Source organism: Sciurus carolinensis, chromosome 4 (genome assembly GCF_902686445.1).
Source record: "Sciurus carolinensis chromosome 4, mSciCar1.2, whole genome shotgun sequence".
In the NCBI taxonomy this organism is placed as follows: Eukaryota; Metazoa; Chordata; class Mammalia; order Rodentia; family Sciuridae; genus Sciurus; species Sciurus carolinensis.
Window position 1 is genome coordinate 58,867,247 of NC_062216.1, and position 14,195 is coordinate 58,881,441.

The following is a 14,195-nucleotide window of genomic DNA, read 5'->3' on the forward strand; positions in this document are numbered from 1 at the left end:
CATCTTCATTTCTGCTATTTCTCTGGACACACCAGGGAAGAGAACATGGCTTCTGAAATAAACCCCGTGACCAACCTGCATCGACAACCTTGATGGAGGAAAGGAGAACTGAACTCCCAGCCAGACAATGGAAGCTGACATCCTAGCCATGTGCACTGCTAACTTGCTTTTCAATCTTGAGACTCAGTCTCTTCTAATGTAAAGTGGAGATGGTGACACCTATACCATCACATACCTGTGAGGATGCAGGGTATAACAAGCATGAAGATGCTTTGAAGACTGAAAAGTCTTACCTGAAAGCATAAACATGATTTCTGTAAACACGAGCTGGTAGATGTCCTCCAGCCGGCCTCTAGAAGCGGAGCCTCCAGCACGTTGTGATGGCGGTCACGGCTGTCCCCTCATCTCAGGTGACAATCCTCCTTTGCAGATTACATTCACTCAGGCAGCCAGTCCACAGGACTGTGTCTGTGCAGCACCAAATAAAACCTGCTAAAAAGTTTGAAAATACTGCACAGTGACAGTGTTCTGTCTTCAGTGTCAGACAACAGATGAGATGAAATCTGTACTGAGTTGGACAGTTTTTGAGAAGTGACTCAGATCTTGCTGTTTTGCTATCATTCAGTAAGCCAGCTTGTTACCTTTCAGAGCACCACTAGCAAACAAATTCAACCTAAGACTCTATTGCCTGCTCTTCTTGCTTGCTTTCAATCTTTAAATCTACTTATAATCTTATTTTATAAACCCTACTTCAATCCTATAAGCCCTACTTCTTTCTTCATTCTCCAGTCTCCTTCTATTAAAATAAAAAAGTCATCTACAGATAATTCTAAGTTAGTCTTTTCCTTTTTTTTCACTACCAACAGTGGTCCTCTGAGATAACCATTTCCCAAAAGACACAGTAGTAATTTTTTAATCCAAGTTCTTTTTTTTTTTTTTTTTTTTTTTGAAGAGAAGCAAGAATACTATTTTAATTTAACATCAACAGTGACACTATGTATCAGCACAGGGAAGAGGTAATGGAGAGAAGACGGTTGGGCTTCCCGTTCCCTAACCAGCCTGGATTTTAATGGCAGAGCCCCAGCCTCTCAGTGGCATGGGGAAGGAGTGGGGATTGAAAACCAGAGGCTTGAAACAAAGGATGGCAAGCCTGGGAGAGGCCTGGCAACAAGCGAGGGGCTTAAGGGCCAAGGGAGTCCCCTAGCGCAGGTCTTCTGCAGTGAACATGCCCTTGGCCCTGCGCAGGATGGAGTCCTTGGCGGCATCATAGGGGTGCTCCTTGGATGGGATCTCCAGGACAGCTGGAATGGAGCGCTGGTGGGCATCAAGGGCGTGCCGCACCATCTCTGCGATGTACTGATTGATGAGGATGATGCCAATGTCGTCCCGGTTTAGAAACTGCCGGAAAGTGTCTTCGATCTCATTGATGGTCGTATCCTTCTCCACCACCAGGAAATTAGGATGGCGGTTCTTGTTAAGTTCCCCTATGCCGCCCAGCAGGAAACCAGTCACCGTGTCCTCGTCCCCGATCACCGCGATCAGTTTCCCTCTCCCCGCCATCCCCACAGGTAGGGAGAACTCTCCTGGAGTGCCTGAAGTCACCGCAGCCCCGCCCCTAATCCAAGTTCTTATAATGCTTACGTGGATCTCTCTTGTCCCTTCCTCTGAATCTTCTGGTTACAACAGATAATATTTTACTGATTATTTTTCTATGTTAATTAATTTATTGGCAACTACTTTATACAGAGCACTCTGAACCCTAATATGCTATTGGAAAGAAGGATGAACCAGGTCCCCACTTTTAGGGAACTAAACAAGTAGTTTTCTCTTCTTTAGTCCCTATACTTCTTGTACAGAGTTCTTTCTCCCTCCTCATGGCCCTGAACTCCTTAAATACATCACTTTGAGCCCTTCAGATAAGACAACTTGTCTCTTATGAACAGATTTACCCAGTTACTAATTTTCAGTTTTAGGAATTTCTTGATATGCCCAGTAGATGTCCCTCTTCTTGGAAATCTTTCCTGAAGCTCTGTAGAAGCTCTGTGATGTTGTACAAGCATCTAAACCTCTCTGTGCCCCCAGATTGTTTGTGAAACAGAAGGACAAGCATCTACCCTAAAAAACTTATTGTGAGAATTAAACGTTTTCTGGCACATCATAAACACTGACTAAACATTGGTGTCCCATGGCATCAATGGAATCTATGAGAGAGCCTTTGGGTATCAAACACTATAACTTAATTAATAATCTATAACTTAATTTACTCTACTGTGCTAGCTATTTTCTTGTCTACCAAAAATTTTTAAATGTTAGTACTTATTGAGGTTTATTACATATACCAGGTACTTTGCATATACGAACTCATTCCATATTGACCAATCTTATGAGATGTATACAATCTTTCCATTTTCTCCCAGGTGAAGAGTTGACTTGAATAGAGCATACTCAAGAGCACACACTTACTACACAAGAGAAGCAACATTCGTGCCCCAAATCTACACTTAGACCACTCATCACACTCCACGCCCTCCTTTGTTGTCTCCATCTACCATCTCGGTGCCCCTGTGGCTAAGAGGATGCCTGACACATATCAAGTTTCCATTCACTCTTTGGTTAATAGAACACTTTTCCAAGGAAAGACATAAATATTTTAGTCTTCTAACCAAATAAACTAAGATGCAAGGGGAAAAAAATGTGATTGTCACATGGCTCTGTGGTAGCTTTTTCAAGGATTAAGCTGACCTAGCTTTCTCATTTTAGAAGTGTTGCCATTTCCTTTTCAGGGAGGAAAAGGCATAACAGGAATAAATTGTAGGCAGATGTCTCATTTCTCCAATTTATTATTCTGGGGTGAAAATATTGAGTGACATAATGCATCACAGGACTGTCATGACTAAGTAGAGGACAATACATCAAACAGGCATGACCCTTGGAAAAACTACCAAACAGGCCTTTCTTAGTTAATGATGGATTAACTTATTGGGATAAAGTTATTTACATTATGGGGGATAGAAAAAATATTTAAAGGCAGAATAGATATTCTGAGGCAAAAGTAACACATGTGTCAAGTCAAGTACAGGGCCCCTTTAAAAAAAATCACAGAATTAAGATATTTTTCAATAACGAATCTATGGGGGTCTCTCCCAACTGTTTCTGAAGTAAAGAATTCATAATTTATGGAAGGAATGGCAGACAAATGGGTCTGTGAACTAAGTAAGGAAAGGTAGACAAAAGGCCTTGAAATGGTACATCAAGGAACTTTACCTCCATTCAGTTGATAGCAGAGTCAGAGAGGTTTGTGAGAAAAGAATCATATTAAGGTGGCACATAATTTGATACAAGGTAGATAGAATTTAAAATAGAGAGGAAATGCAGTGGCACAAAACCCAGAAGGAGGAAAAAATTAGGGAGAAATATATAGGAGGGAGAATGAACAGGAGTTAATAATCACTTAGATGAGACAGGAAAGAAGAATAAGATAGCAGATGGGTGACCAAAAGAGAAACAGGTTAGAAAGGGAAGGTGTGGGCGAGGGAGAGGATAGATGGAAGGAGGGAGCTGGTAGTTGCTAGTTCCTAACATGGTACCTTCTCCACTCCTTGATGGATGAAGAAAGGTAATCCCTTCAGTTGTTACAAGTCTATCACCTGCTGAATACATATTTGTTGCTGGTGCTGGAAACACTAGAACCAACAAGGATTTGAAAACTAACGATTTGCTGCCTTGAAGTTCCTTGCACCTTTCTGCTGTGGGTTATTTCCTATTTTCAGGGGTCTTGCTCCCATCTGTGAAGTAAACGTCTTACATCAGTGCCAGGAATGGAACATGGCTCTTGTTCCTTACAGGTGCTCAGGAAATAACCGTTAATAAATTGATTACTCAGTTGACTAAACTTCCCTCTAAGACTCCTCGCACCTCCCCTCCTTTACAAATTCCCTATCACATTCACCTATCCTTGATCCTTACATGCCTTTCCTTGGATCAAGCAGAACTAGTAGACATGCCAAACTAAATTGCATTCACTTTCTGGGTTTTTTTTTTTTTTCCTTTTGTAGTGTCTTTGTTATTATTATTTTTTAAAATATTGTTCTACTGTCATACTTTTTACATAATCAAGAAAGACACTTTTGGCATTCCAAATTGACCCACTGATTTCTTTGTCAAACCAATCTGCAGGTTATGATGTCTGTGAGGCATTAATTTGGGACCAAGTCCTGCCCTCTTTAAAAGAAAAATGAGGACATGGTGGTGCAGGCCTGTAATCCCAGTGACTCCGGACACTGAGGCAGAAGGACCACAAGTTCAATGCCAACCTCAGCAACTTAGCAAGAGCCTATCTCAAAATAAAAATAAATAGATACGCAAAGTGCTGTGGAATGTAGCTTAGTAGTAGAGTGCCCCTGGGTTCAATCTGCAGTAACTGAAAAAAAAAATTTTAATTTTTATAAAATGGAAGTAAAATGAACTGTGAAGTGGAGGAACAAATATACAGAATAAAACTCTGTTCTTCTCAAATGAAGGGGAGAAGGGGGAGTGCTGAGTAAAAATGTGACTGAAGGCAGACCAGAAAGAGATTTTTCTGAGTGATCTGAATGTTTCTACATGCTAATTCCTCAGGATTTCTCAGCCTTAGAACAGGTTGATGTCTTATTCAATCCTTACTGATATCTATGAATCCTTACATAGTTGGTTCGAGTTTCCCCCCAAAGCTTACAGAATGCTTATTATCCAAGGGCTTAAGAAAAAAAAAAAAATACCCAACAATAGCATCTTTCTTAGATCCCCCCATTGATGGGAGTCTACATTATATGGTACAAAGCCTCAAAAAGGCTCTGATCCAAATCTGAAGTTTGAATCCAAAACTGAGGTTTTTGTGAACCAGAGAATGACCTTGAATTAACCATTCTATAGTTTTTCTCACAAAGTGGAGATGATACCACTTACTTGCAGAGTTGGGTGCCTGATATATATTAGGTGATAGAGTAAGATCTGATATTACAGTCACATAAGAGTTTTAAATTATTATCTGGAAATCTCAGCAATAACCTATCAATGTTCTATCTATGCTGTAGCTCTGAAAAAGAAACAGACTCAAATCAAGAGATTTAGTTCTATTTATCTATCTATCTATCTATCTATCTATCTATCTATCTATCTATTATCTCTCTCCTGGTTCTGTTCTGAGTAAAATGCATACTGGGCAAGGTATGAAACATGGAATCTATTTGGTTTGGGAAAGAGAGCTAAGTCTTCCCAATCCGTTTTGATTTCTAATTGGAACCTGAAGGATCATAGTCATGGGACTCTTGTTCACTCTAAGAAGCACTATTCCTCTCAAGATAGCTATCCTTGATTTTCTTTTGCACTCCTTGGTTTCCCAATAGCTACCAAACTAAATGTTGCACTTAGACCCCTCCACCTTGAGGCTACTACTTTCCACAGCCTCTTAAGCACTGGTGGTTACTGTTCAGTCCTGGCTAGTTAAACTGCTGCCAATTCTATCTTCCACAACCCTGCACCTAAGCTACCTCCAACATCAAGGTCTTTTTCTTAAATCAATGAAGTAGATAAACTGCATACTTGTAAACTGCATACATACATACTTTACATGTATGATCAGTAATGATCACAGTGATCTGTAACAAAAATATCAGGTCTACCTTGTGCACACGAGGAACAAACACTTAGGACAATTTACACAGGTTCACAGACTTATACAGAAAAGCAACAGGAAACTGAGATAAGAATATCACCCAACTGCAGGGCTCAAGCTCTTTCCAATCACAGATGCTGCACAGGTAGCCTGCAGATGTGTTTGGTTTCATGCCCACAATCTTGGCCCTTATGATATTTTATATATTAAAAAAAAAAAAAGCTTAATTTGTTTCCAACATTTAAAATTTTTAAAAAGGTAAATTTTTTTTAAATCCAATCTTTTACTCTTTCTTTAAAAAAAAAAATTCAAGTGCTGGCAATACTGGACTTGTTTTCTTCTGAGCAACTCTTTGCTGGAACTGAGAAGCAGTGGCTCCCGTAAGACAGTCAGAACTTGTACGGCTGCCAGTTGGCCAGTCCTGATCGCTCTCCTATGTTTTCATGTACCTCACTCGCCTCACTCTTTAATTACCAGCCTGGTCCTACAGGCATTTGCCTGGGTCCCCAGCATTAAACTCTGTTCCCAGGAAGAGCATGTCTCTCTCTCCATCAGGGGTCTTAAGAAGCACCTGGTTTTCATCTTTGCACCTGAGTCTCCTACCTGCCACATCATTCCTCCTCCTGCTGTGGTACCTTCCAGGTTTTCCCTGCTGGTTTGACTTCTGATATTCCTGCACCTAATTCTGACCACGGAGATGTGCTAACACTCCTGGTTGCCTTAGTTGTGCTCAAAATTTCTAATTTGTTTCATCATCCATGTTAGTTTGAGATTCAAACTGAATGACTAGTGACCTGGCCTTGTTCAACTTTGACTACCACCATTCTATCAATCTGCCCAAGACCTCTCTGTATTCCGGGTCTGCTCCTCCTTCCTGCCCCACACCTCTAATACGAGTCATCCAGCAGCTAGTTGGTACAGAAGTGCTTTTCTGCTGTTGTCACTGCTTTTACTCCCCTCCCTCATCATTATGGCACTTTCAGCTTTGTCCTCACAGCAAAGCAGAGAGGAGACTTAAAGACAAGAAAGGATTGATCAGTGTTCCCTAAGTAGTACAAGATGAGGAAATTTTTAAAAGCCCTCTGGACGCAGTGCATCAAGGATATTTCGAAGGGAACCTGACAGAGACTTGTAAAATACATTTCCTATGAGAGAGAAGTTGAAAAGGGCAAAAAAACACTGCAAGTCTGACAAGAAGAAAAAGAAAAAGGTGTGCACTGAAATATTGGGACTGAAAGCCCTATCGAAAGCACAGCTGCCTCTGACCTTTGTACCTCCTTAAATGAAAAGCAAACTTCTCCTCCTCCTCCCTCATTGTGGAGTTTGTCCAGCATGATTGATGACATGGTTTCTGCTAAGGACACCGCCAAAATGTTCCCACATATAAAACGGGAGTTCACAGAGCACTTCTCTGCAAAAAAGGCATGCTATTGTAAAAGAAAGAGAGAGAGGTCTGGCAATTAAAGAGGAAAGAGTGGAAGGGAATACTGTTACTAGCAGAATGACGTACTACCTAACTGACATTCACCATCATTCTTCCTGGTGATAGTCGCTATCTTTAAACTTTCCAGGGCAAGATTCAAAGATACGAGGGCACAATCCCAACCACTCTCTACATAAACTCTTCAGTCTTAGAAAAGTCAGTTGTCTCCCTTTATGATCACTCCTAGCTTGTGTGGCCAAGCTTCCGTGCCTGTATCTCCCTTCATGGATGACGGCTGATTCCTCAACTTCACCCACTACCTGTCTTTTAAGACCCAACTCAAATTCTACATCATCCTTCACTCTCCCAACCTATGATGACCCCTCCCTTCTCTGGATTGCATAACACACAAACACCTGTGCCCATCTCATTCACCAATCATATCGCAAGTACTTCAGAGTCAAATAATGAGTTACCATTTCATCCCTAATACAATGGCTCACATCTAATAGGTGTTCAATAAATGTTGACTTGAACGTGGGACTCTTGTATACTCCATTACTTTATTTTATATTGTATATGTTTCTTTAAGCTCCAGTAAGATTGTAAGTTCCTCAAAGCCAAGGTTGATGACTTAGTATTTCATTGGCCGTCAACATGGTACTAAGTACAGTAGGAAACAGACATTTATATGACAGAGTTGATTGACAGAAATGAACCTAAGTCTTCACACAAGTTACCAGTTACAGCGCCAGAATTGAGGCAGCTGAATAACAGCACTTTGTAAGTGAAACAGAATCATCCAGGATATGGACAGCCCTGCAGCTGTTCAATGCCATAATTTCACTATGCTCCAGGGAAAAGCCTCAAGTTTGCTGCTGGAATTGTCAAATACCACCTCAAAATGAGTGACTGGCATCTGAGCAGCCATCCTGTAGATGGTAGTTTAGAGTTCTCCAAGCTTATGCTGGAAGGGAAGGGCATATCACACTTAATCAGTCCACATGTCAAAAGACAGTTTTGTTTTTTAAATGCCTTTGCTATGCATTCCACCTGGGACTTGCAAATCCATATGAGATCTTGATTTGCACATCATTGTTGGATGCAAGACTCTGTGAAAAGAGCTCAGCTGTCAATGGGAAGTGAAGCAGGGTGTCAACCTGCTCCTCCTTCCACCTCCCCCCTTGAATCTCCTAAGCAGATTCAGGGGGAAACAGTGAAGATAAGCAGATAGGATTTGCAGGCCTGAGATAAGAATGCACGTGGGGGAAGAAAGACTATCATTAGGTTGTTTTCCTGCCTGTAATAACTGCTCTAAGACCATCAGCTTTAAGTAATAAGTTTTTGAAAACCAAAAATTTTAGATACAATTTTGTATAAGCAAATCGTTTGTGTGCACAAAACTCTATATTTTTTCATGCAAACAGCATTTTCACATGCAAATTGGGCTGTTAGAGTTTAGCTAATTGAGCAGTGCGTGGAACTCAATGTTTTTTGCAAGCTCAAGTAGGAAGTGTTACTGGTACAGCTACAGAGAATTTGGAAGAGGGTGTCTGACAGTGGGATTATTTGCCTAAAACTGAGTGACTTGATTACTTTGGGATGCTGTAACTCCCCTGAGGAGCAGAGTGGACAAATTTTTTGAAGTGAATATATTTCAAGTAAATTCCTGCTTAATAGACCACTAGAGCTGAGCTCCACATCAGCAAAGTTGAATTTAGGCTCAAACTTACTCATGTCACCTGAATTACTGCAACATTACTTAGAAGAAATAGCCCAATGGGCTGCCATGTTGGGTGCATGGAACTGCTCTCCGACCCTCTGCCAACCTTGAATCTCCACTAAGGAGGAAATCAGCAACATACCAAAGTTGGATAATTAAGGAGAGCGTAACAAAAGCACTATTTCCAAAGGAGTGGGTAGGAATTAGGGAAAGTAACAAGGGTTTCAATAGTGCCTCAGAACTGATAATAATGAATACAATTCCTACAACTGAAGGGGCAAGGAAACATTAATAGAATCTGGGGAGACAGCAATACAAAGAGGACCACCTATCAGCAGTTGTGACCTTTCAATTAACAAAGGCAGTCAAACCATCAGAACCCCCAAGGAGAAAGCCAGAGGAATCAATACTCTGAATTCATTCTTCTCTCTCCCTCTGGTATCTTTGTCAGAGACCCCCATGGATCAAACCAAACTGGAAGAGAGAGGTAAAGGCATTTCTTGATTCTATCTATACTTCTCAAACTCCCAGGCACAGGGCAGGGCTTAGAATAGATCAGGAGGGACAACCCAAAGACATTCTGCACAGGTGCACTAAAGTGAAAGATTCTACTTCTACCATACATTTTTCTTTGTTTCATTTTTCAGAATTTCTGGGTCTTGGGTTCCAGGACTTCTCTGAGAGCTACATCACAATTATATTTTGCTCAGTACTAAGTCCTCATTCTCAGTAGAAACTTTCATAATTAATATATGTATTTGAAACCTATAAGAATCATTCTTAAGACCTCAGTAATTTTAGCTTATAATACTAATATGGAAATGGTTATGGGAATTGTTAAATTCCATGCAGCCAGAACTCTGGCAAATTGTAAACTAATCGAGAGGACAAAGTATGCTTTATCTCAGGGCATCGGACAATGTCAAACACAGACCTTTCTACACAACAGGGACAACTCCATGCTCCCAAGTACTCGGGAGTGAACCAAGGAACACTCTATCACTAAGTTATATCCCCAGCCATTTGTATGTTTTTATTTCAAGGTAGGGTTGACAAACTGGGCTAGCCTCAAACTTGTGATCCTCCTGCCTCAGCCTTCTGAATACCAGGGATTACAGATGTGCACCACCACACCTGGCTATGACAGTGATTACTCTTGAAGGTTACAGGATGAAAGAAAGGGAATGAAAGAGAGAAAAAGAAAAGTGAGCGCAAAATGTGCTCCTTATTTGTAAGAACTGCACTAAGCGCGTAAATAGAGTTGCTGGAAAATAACTTGATCCATAACCACAATCCATACAGTGTTGCCTAGAAACCATGAATATAATTGGCATCTGGGTAGTTAGAATATGGTCTTTGTCCTTGCTTTTATTCTTGATTCTCTACATTTTTGTGTATAATAAGCCAACTTGATCTAGGTAATGCCATCATTCAGATATGTGTGTTCTAGGAGTTGTAAAGATATATCAGATACACCCATAAACACCTGCTAGAGAATGAACCATAAAGAAAACTTCCTAACAAATTAGTCACAGCCTCAAAATACACAGTTAATAATGCATCATCTCACTGTTCTCCCTAGAAACACAGGCAACATGGCATTAGATCAAAATTTATCAATCTAATACTAACAACCCAGAAATTTTAGGAAAATAGTTATTTTTCTTAAAGAATAATATATTCTTCATTTCGGCCCTGCTGACACAGTCTTTGAATTAAATAACAACAACTTTCCCTTGGCACAAGTTTTCCCAACACAGCCAATGCCCTTTCAAGCAAACTGCATTTGAATTCAAAAGTTTTTGAGAAGAATGATAAGGAACTACTAGTATAGTAATCATTCAGACAATCAAAATTGCATACCACTGTGCATGTTCATTTTAGTATATGCAATAAGTTAATCATACTGGTAAATGTACTTTCTTTATATATCTTAGTAAGACTTTACAGAAACAAACTATAAATCAGGAAACAAAAACTTTTGTCACAGCCATGTGTCAGAAGCAGTCATTACTAAAATAGAATGTCCCCCAAACTTGAACGGGACATATTCACCACCTCCCCAAGCCATCTGAAAATTCAAATTGGATACGTACCCTTTAAGAAAAAGTGTATGAAGTGATGGAAATGTGAGATTTAACCAAACAAATATGGAGCTCTAATGAAGCTTGGATTTATTTGCATGAGTGACTATCTTTTCACACAAAAAAGATGAACAGAATTAAGGTATGCCAAACCTATCTCTGCTCCTTCCACAGAAGCATGAAATTTTGGTACATGAACATGGATCTTCTATTGACTGACCACCTTGATAATTCAATATCAAACCTCTAATCTTGATCTAATCTAGGAACTGCAGTGGTTCTTAATCCAGGTACATGCTCTGACTGCCCCTGGGCAAGTGTGTATCTTCATTGTTTGTCCTGTGTGATGGTTCATTTTAGGTGTAAGTTTGATGGTCTAAGAAATACCTAGACCACTGACCAAACATTACTTATGGGTGTGTCTGCAAGGATGTTTCCACATAAGATTGCCAAGCGAGGTGATATACCAAGTGAGGAAGATTGGTCCTCAACGTGGGCAGGTACCATTCAAGCACCTGGGGACTTAGATAGAAAAAAAAAAAAAAAATGGCAGAGAAAAAGAAATGTTCTCTTTCACTCTCTCCTGGAGTTGGGACATTCTTCCCCTGCCCTTCCATATCTGATCTCCAGGTCTGTGACCTTTGAACTCTAAGACTTACACAAGCACCCTACCACCCAGGTTTTTCAGGCCTTTGTTCTTGAACTGAGAATTGCATCCATTTTCCCATTCTGAGACTTTTGGTCTAACACATGCTACCATCCTTCTAGGGTCTCTGGGTTTCAGACATCCTGTCATAGAACTTCTTAGTCTCTGTAATTTCATGAGCTAATTTCCCTAATAAATCCTCTCTCATTGATCTATTTAATCTCATTTATCTATCTCATCTATCTATCTACCTATCTATCTATATTCTATTGATTCTGTCTCTCTGGACAATCCTGACAAATAACAGACTGGAAGGTTGTTATTGCTGCTATTGGGTTTCTTTTGTTGTTGTTTGAAGCTGGGATATGAAGGGGAGTTGAGGATAAGGCATGGAAAGGAATCTGCTACAGGTGCACTGAAAATATGGTAGCCCCTAGCCACATGTGGTCCTTGAATTTAAACTCAAATTAAGATTAAATACAGGGGCTGGGGAGATAGCTCAGTTGGTAAAGTGCTTGCCTTACAAGCACAAGGCCCTGTTTTTTTAAAAAAAATTTAATTAAATTAAATTTTAACTCCTCAGTTGGACATGTGGTAAGTGACTGTTTTATGGAAAGCCAGATGTAGCACATTTCTATCAGCATAGAAGTTTCTTTGGACAGCATGCACTATAGTATGTGTTACAATTTAGATATAAGGTATCCCCTAAAGCTCATCTGTGAGACAATGTAATAATGTTCAGAGGTAAAATGATTAGATTATGAGAGCTGTAACCTAATGAAGTAACTGGATGGTAACTGTAGGTTGGTAGCGTAAGGCTGGAGGAAGTAGGTCAACTGGGGATGGATCTTTGAGGTTTATATTTTGTCCCTGGTGAGTGAGTAGAGCACTCTATTATTTTCTCTTCTCTTCTGCTCTCTCTCTCTCCTCTCTCTCTTCTCTCTCTCTCTCTCTCTCTCTCTCTCTCTCTCTCTCTCTCTCTCTCCTCTCTCTCTCTCTCTCTCTCTCTCTCTCTCTCTCTCTCTCTCTCTCTCTCTCTCTCTCTCTCTCTCTCTCTCTCTCTCTCCCTGTCTCTCTCTCTCCTGGTTGTCATGCTCTGAGCTGCTTTCTTCTGCCACGCCTTTCCACCATAATGTTTTACCTCACTTAGGGTCAAGAGCTATGGAATAGGCCAACCAAAAACTGAATTTCTGAAACTTCCTCCTCTAAGTTGTTCTTAGGTCTTTTGGTCACAGAGACACAAAACTGACAAAAATAGTATGTGGTGAGTGCCGCATCTATTTCCTGCCACTCAACACTTGACAGGGTTCTGTTGGAGTAGAGGATCTGACACCTGACACAGTTCTGTTGATCATCTTCCCTCTTGGGGACCATAGGCGTGGCATGTCTCCATGTGTAGTTGCTTTTTAATATTAATAATCAACATGTCATTACATACTTATTGGAAAAACATAGGGAAGGTTTTACTGTATTGGGACACAAAATAGTATACAATATAAATTTAGTAGTAATACATAGATAAAATATATAAAAATAAACAATTGCAGCTATGCTTGAGTTAAAAGGAGCCTGTGATTGCTTTAGTACAATAATTTCTAAATATAGATGAAGAAAGAGGCATTCCTCTGAGCTTGGATGCGGTGTTTAGCCTTTGTTGCTTTCCTAGTTTTAATAGTTGATTCTAGAGATACATATTTTACATAATAAAAATATTTAGGTTAGTCATAAATATAATTTGTGTTTTTCCAATGTTTAGTCTAATTCTTTGAGAATCAAAATAAGATTGTAGTATACCATTATATGAATTAGAATAGACTAAATATTAATTATAAGTTGATTTCTTGTCCCTTTGTTAATAATAGGAAAAGTTTTTCACTGTTAAACACTGGAGTTTGTGGTGGGGATGGTTTCTCAGAAAATCTAGTGTCATGTATGTTCTGAAGGTTGAAGGTTGTCAGATCATGGTGCCCTCAGTTTAGCTGGGAAACAAGGTTGTTTTAATCTAGCTGGAAAATAAGGTTGTTTGGGTCTGGGCTGTCATACAGAGGGAATATATACTTTGAGAAGAAGCATAGATTGTACTTTTGAAGGCTTTTCTTATTTTAAACTAATCATAAAATGATATAATCATTACTAAAGAAAAATATCTATAAAAAGGCTGGCAGAAAAATAAAGATTCAGATTCAGCCTCAGAACACTTGGTGTCTCTGTCTGCTGTTTCTCCACCATGCTGAAACATCCACCAAGGACCATCCACCAAGGACCCCCAACTGCTGCTAGGGCTGGACCTCAGCAGGTGAGCCCTTTTGGCAATCTAGCCTCATAGCTCAAATTTCCTTACCCATTCGTATAGATAATAGTTTGTGTTCTGCCCGGCATCATTTTCCTTGACTATGTCTCAAAAGACTAACATGTTTATGAGCAGCTAATACTTTACATGCTCCTCTGTATGGAGTTTGTTCTTAAATATTACCTTGGATACTAATTAAGTGGATTTGAAAGTGAGAACACATTGGCATTGTTAAGGTTAATGGCTTAATCCTTTAACACAAGAGAAAACTTCCTAAACTTATTGAAAAGACTTTTATAGGAGCACAGGGAATGCACTGTTCTATTATCTATGAGCACTGCCTACTCTACTCTCTTCAGGATCTGCCATCTATATG

At 39.9% G+C, this 14,195-nt stretch overlaps 1 protein-coding gene across 1 annotated transcript; it reads right to left on the reverse strand.

Annotated features, from left to right (window-relative positions):
* Positions 1–963: 963 nt before the first annotated feature.
* Positions 964–1,610, reverse strand: LOC124983491 (V-type proton ATPase subunit F). Its single transcript, XM_047550819.1, has one exon. It carries the CDS (start codon positions 1,558–1,560, stop codon positions 1,201–1,203), a length of 360 nt encoding a protein of 119 aa, XP_047406775.1. The 5' UTR covers positions 1,561–1,610; the 3' UTR covers positions 964–1,200.
* Positions 1,611–14,195: the final 12,585 nt, after the last annotated feature.